Genomic DNA, 5,520 nt, shown 5'->3' with positions numbered 1-5,520 from the left:
TGACTAGGGGTGGCATCGCAACCTCCCGATCGCCCTGCTCTGTGCATGACAGGGGGCGGCGCCCCAACTCCCCAATCGGCCCTGCTCTGAGCCCGACCAGGGGCTGCACCTAGGGATTGGGCCTGCCCTCTGCCACCCGGGAGCAGGCCTAAGCCAGCAGGTCATTATCTCCTGAGGGGTCCCAGACTGCGAGAGGGCACAGGATGGGCTGAGGGGCCCCCCCTACCCCCCCAGTGCACAAATTTTTGTGCACCGGGCCTCTAGTTTAATATAAACTCATTACTTTACAAAGAAATGCAAATTAAAGTAAGATACCACTTTCTACCTATGCAATTAGAAACATTTTTAAACTGTGAATACCCATCACTGGTGACAGGCAGTGAAAATACATACTCAGATAAGTGGTCTATGTCAGTGATGGCAAACCTATGACACGCGTGTCAGAGGTGACACACGAACTCATTTTTTTGGTTGATTTTTCTTTGTTAAATGGCATTTAAATATATAAAATAAATATCAAAAATATAAATCTTTGTTTTACTATGGTTGCAAATATCAAAAAATTTCTATATGTGACACGGCACCAGAGTTAAGTTAGGGTTTTCAAAATGCTGACACGCCGAGCTCAAAAGGTTCTCCATCACTGGTCTAGGTCCTGGGTGTGAGCCAGAAATTTTACATCAAGGAATTGTTCCTGGGGAAATCATCCAAAATACCAAGGCTTATGAATAATGACATTCATAGCAGCATTATTTATAATAAAAAATTGTCATTTATAAAACTGTCTTGAGGGACGGTTGCATAACCGAAATAATCATCATCAAAATCAATCCATTGTCTACCTTGAGCCACAAAGTGATGCCCACTAAGCCCCTTGACAATCCTTTGCATCCCCATTGTATAGAACCTCAGAACAGATTTCCTTGGCCATGCCCCGCCCCGCCCCAGGAGTGATGGAGATAGACAGTTGCATCCTGGCGCTGTCCAACTCCCAAGGCCATCTTGCAGGCAGTTAGAAACAATAATCAAGAGGATGTTTGTAACAAAGTAGGAACATGTTTACAATATGATGCAAAATGAAAAAGGACGATCCAGAATCACTCCATGATTAAGTGCAAAGAGTATAAAATTGTTGCAAAATACAGAGAAGGAAGGAAACTGAGAAGGAAAAGGTTGGGAGAGGCAGTGCAGGCACAAGGGGTGAGAGGGTGGGGAGCAGTGAGGGCACTGCTGTTATTTCAGAGAGCCTTGGCTGACCTCCTCCAGGCTCTGGGGAGGGGGGAGGGGTGCAGTTATGAAGGCACAGGGGTCTACAGCATCCAGGGGCTCTGTCAACCAGAGCTCTCTGCCCCAACCAGGGAAGGTAAAGCCACCGTGCCCTCCAATCTGACAAACAGCCAGTGGTGCCCATTCTCGGGGAGGGGACTGAAGTCAGATGATTTGTGAAGGTCAAGGGAGCCAGGAAGATGTCTCAGAAACCTGGAGGGCACTCAGGAAAGATAGCAGAGGACCCAGGATCAGTGATAGCCTCCTCTCCAATCTTGCAGCCTTCACCACGGAGGACTTTGTAACCAATGGTGAAACTAAGGCAAGGAGAGGCCAACTCACTAGTCTGAACGGTGAATTCACTGGCTGTTTGCCAAAGGGTGTTCTGTGCATGAGTGCAGGTGGTGCCCCTCCCATGCAAGCGCCTCAGGCCCCCAGAGCAGGGCAGAGTGATACCTGGAACCAGAGCTGCTTCTTGAAGCACTGTCTTGTTCCAAGAAACATCTGCATTGGAGGAAAACATCCTTACCTATTTCAGAGCTGAAAGATAGAAGAAATGTTGGTTTTCACTTCCCCTGAAATGAAATCCCTTAACTTGGAGCTTCCCAAAACTCAACTCCAAGGACTCTGGAGCCTAAGTTTAGATTGTCCTTGGAAGGTCACCGGATAATCCTGGCTCGGGGTCAGCCAGCAGCTGCTCAAGATAATTTTGCTTTTCTGCTGACTCGGGCCTTTCCCTCAGACAATTAATGAGATCCTGCTGCACTTCCCCCGGGAAAGAAGAGAACAATGGCTGTAAATGAGCAGGTGGCCTTGGCTGGTGGGAGCCCCTTGCCACAGATCAGGGATTGACGTCCCTGCCCAGCCCTGCACCCTCTCTGAACTGGGCTTCCAGGCCCTCCCCCTTCCATCTGGCCTGAGCAAGCTCCCTCTTGGGGTTCCACCCCTTCCTACCTCTGTGCTCTTGCTAGAACTTCTTCCCAGATCTTAGCTCCTCAGAGAGGCCATCACTGCATCACATGGCTGTCTCTTTCCCCAGGCAACAGGCACACCTGAAAGGCCTTACCCAGTTGCTGGTTGAGGGTGGGAGCTCCCTGGGTTGTGCTCCACTAAAGAATGTGCTCAGCGTGCAATAGGTCAGGAGATCCCCCTGAGTGGAAGGAAGGGTGGGCTGTCCTCATGCCTCCCCTCCCTAACCCCTCCTCCATCCTGCCCTTGGTATGAGCTGGCCTGTCTGTGGTGGCTCTGGTTCCACTGTGGTGTTGAGGTAGAAATCAGATTGTAATAGGTGGAACCTGTCAGTCCCAAGATACTGTGATCCCCAAGATACTGTGATCCCCAAGGTACTGTGGGGCTGTCCCAAAGAGTCGTGAGATTGCTGGGGGCACCATGGGCTTCCAGGCTGGAGGTGGGCCCAAGGATGGGCCCCAAAGTGGTAGATGGAGGGAGGCAGGTGGGCAGGTGAAGGGGAGAGCCTCATGCAGCTGCACCCCAAGCTGGCTGAAGGAGCAGCAGACAGGCCCCTACCTGGTACAGATGCATGAAGATGGCCACTGTGTTGAGATTCGTTCCTGAATACTGGTGGGGAAAACCAACAAGCAGATGGACAGTTCCAGCTTGGACCTCTGGGAGCAAGGCTAGGGGACGAGGCAGAAAGGCCTCTGAGTGGAAGTGGCCTCAGCAACACAATGTAGAAGATGAGCAGGCCCCAAGCCAAGGGACAAGCACTGAAGGCAGAAAAGGCTGTGGACGGGAGACAGACCAGCCCGAGGGCCCAGAGGGAGGCACGTCTGGGCGGAGCATGGAGTGTGTGCTACTAGACCAACCGGCCCAACGCAGCCAGGCACACGTCACCCTAGGCCACTCCCAGTAATCAGCACTTGGTCCTTGGGCAGTCTGGGCGGAGCATGGAGTGTGTGCTACTAGACCAACACAGCCAGGCACACGTCACCCTAGGCCACTCCCAGTGATCAGCACTTGGTCCTTGGGCGGTGAAGAAAGCCATGGAGGATTTTAGGCAGTGTGAGTCAGGGAGGGGACTACTGGGATGGCCCAGCTACCCTGAGAACAGCCCAGTGGGCAAGGGTGGGGCCCAGACAGTCTGAGGCTGCAAAGGGCGTCCTGGGAAGAAGGCAGTGTGGATGTAGAGGGGGGCCTTGGGCAAAGGCCCTGGACTTGGGGAAGCAGGACTGAGAGGGTGGGGTGAGTGGTATAGCTGGGCCTCCTGGAGTGGATGGCAGAGGGGATGTCCAGGAGGGTCTGCAGGGTATTGGGGGAGGGGGGGAGGAGATAGTTTGCAGCAGGAGGGTAGCAGCCAGTGAGGTGGTGGCTGGGAAGAGGCTGTGGTTCTTGGTGCTGGGAGGTAAGGTAGGGGTAAGGAAGGGGGTAAAACTTCCCTCCACATCCCACCCCTGCCCGCAGGGCCCAGCAAATGTGCCTTCCTCCCCGTGCTGGAGGAACAGGGTATTGGCCTTACCTCAGAGCCACCTGAGGAAGGAGCAGGAACCAGCACCCGGATCGACAGCTTTGTCAAAGCTCCCAGGCTGTGGTTGACCTCAGAATACCAGGTCTTCTCTGTGGAGGGCCCTGGCTAGCAGAGGCAAGGACCTCAGACCATAGGAAAGCACAGGCATACCAGGGGCCCCAGTCCAGGACAGAGTAGACTTTACTGGAAACAAGGGGGCTGACAGAGAGTGAGGAGGGGGTTGCCAGAAAGGGCTGGTGCCCCCATGGGTTGTGGGCTGCAGGGCCTGGTGCCCCACCTGTGGGGCTCCTGTGTTCATCCTGGTAGGCCTTTCGAGAAACTGCTGGGCCATTGTGCAGAAGAATGCCCGGAAATCCCGAACCTCCCTCCTCTAGTGAGGATGGAGGCTCTTCCTCCTGGCCAGGAAACTCCAAGTTGGCTTCCGGAGGTTGGTCTGGGGGCTGGGGTATCAGAGTTACCACTGGTGGGAGGGCAGAGCACAGCCCCTATGTCCCTTTATGTCTCTCCTGTCTGAGGCCAGAGTAGGCCTTGGAGCTGGGCCACCGCAGTACAGCCTGTATGCTGGGTCATTGGGGAACACTGGAGACTTTCTGAAGGGGTGTCGCTTGAGCTGGGCCTCCCACGATGGGGGATGGGCAGCATCTTAGGAAGAGGAGCAGTCTGAAGGTTGGGAGGTCTGGAAAGTCTCCAGGGCGGCAGCAGACTGGGAGGAGGGGTTTCCCGAGAGACCGTCTGTGCCTCCTGCTTCGTGCTGGGGCCTCAGGCCCCAGGGAGGCAGTGATTGGGTGGGCAGTGGTGCTGGGAAGGACCTTGGACGAGGCAGGAGGCCAGCCTGACTCGCACAATTCTGCCTGGCCTCTCCGCCTGTGGGAGAGACTGCGCCAAGACTCAGAGGGGCACCAAGCAGTAAGGATGCGGTGAAGGGTCTGGATCCGCTTAGGCTCCAGGGCGAGCTTGGGGAAGAAACCACGAGAGTCCCACACGCAGGCCTCTACGCGGTGGTGATGGTGGGGACTCCCTCAGACCTTGGCCAGAGAAGAGTGGAGCTGGCCTGGGGGTGGGGACCATCAGGGCTCTTTCCGGGAAGTGGCGGGGGAAGTTGGGGATCATGTAGCTCCTAAAATGGCGAGGCGGGGACATGCAAGGAGGTGGCCGAGGAGGAGCGCGCTGGCAGCCGCCCCAGGCCAATCCAGAAAGTGCTCGGCCACAATTAGACAACCGACAGCAGTGGTGGCTGGGGGGGTGGAGGCCGTGCGGGGAGCGGTCCCCGGGCTCTCCGCTATCCTCACTCGCGGTAATTTTACTACCTGCCGGCTACTGGGGGGCGTCATGATTGGCTGCGGGCCGACAGCTTCAGCGCGGATTGGCTGCTCGGGCCAGGAGGCCGGACCCGAGTCCGCCCCCCGAACTTTCAAAGGGGAGGGACCCCGGGAGGTGCCGGCAGACGCGAAGTCTGTGTTCAGGCCAGTGGAGCAAGCTGAGAGGTCAGTGAGCCGGCAGCGCGGGCGCAAGGGCACCAGAATCCACGCAGGGCGCCGTTTCTGCTCCAGCCATGGGGTCGGCGGCGCTGGAGATCCTCGGCCTGGTGCTGTGCCTGATGGGCTGGGTGGGCCTGATCCTGGCGTGCGGGCTGCCCATGTGGCAGGTGACCGCTTTCCTGGACCACAACATCGTGACGGCGCAGACCACCTGGAAGGGGCTCTGGATGTCGTGCGTGGTGCAGAGCACGGGGCACATGCAGTGCAAGATGTATGACTCGGTGCTGGCGC

At 56.2% G+C, this 5,520-nt stretch overlaps 1 protein-coding gene across 1 annotated transcript in view; it reads left to right on the top strand.

Annotated features, from left to right (window-relative positions):
• The first annotated feature begins 4,209 nt into the window (after positions 1–4,209).
• Positions 4,210–5,520, top strand: part of CLDN5 (claudin 5) — a 2,314-nt gene continuing 1,003 nt past the window's right edge. The window contains exon 1 of the mRNA XM_005875593.2: positions 4,210–5,516. Within this exon, the coding sequence (XP_005875655.1) occupies positions 5,304–5,516 (213 nt within the window). The 5' untranslated portion in view covers positions 4,210–5,303. The remainder of the gene's footprint in view (positions 5,517–5,520) is intronic.

Source organism: Myotis brandtii, unplaced genomic scaffold, assembly GCF_000412655.1.
Source record: "Myotis brandtii unplaced genomic scaffold, ASM41265v1 scaffold463, whole genome shotgun sequence".
NCBI lineage: Eukaryota > Metazoa > Chordata > Mammalia > Chiroptera > Vespertilionidae > Myotis > Myotis brandtii.
The sequence above is the reverse complement of the archived record's forward strand: the minus strand, read 5'-3'. Positions and strand labels throughout refer to the sequence as shown.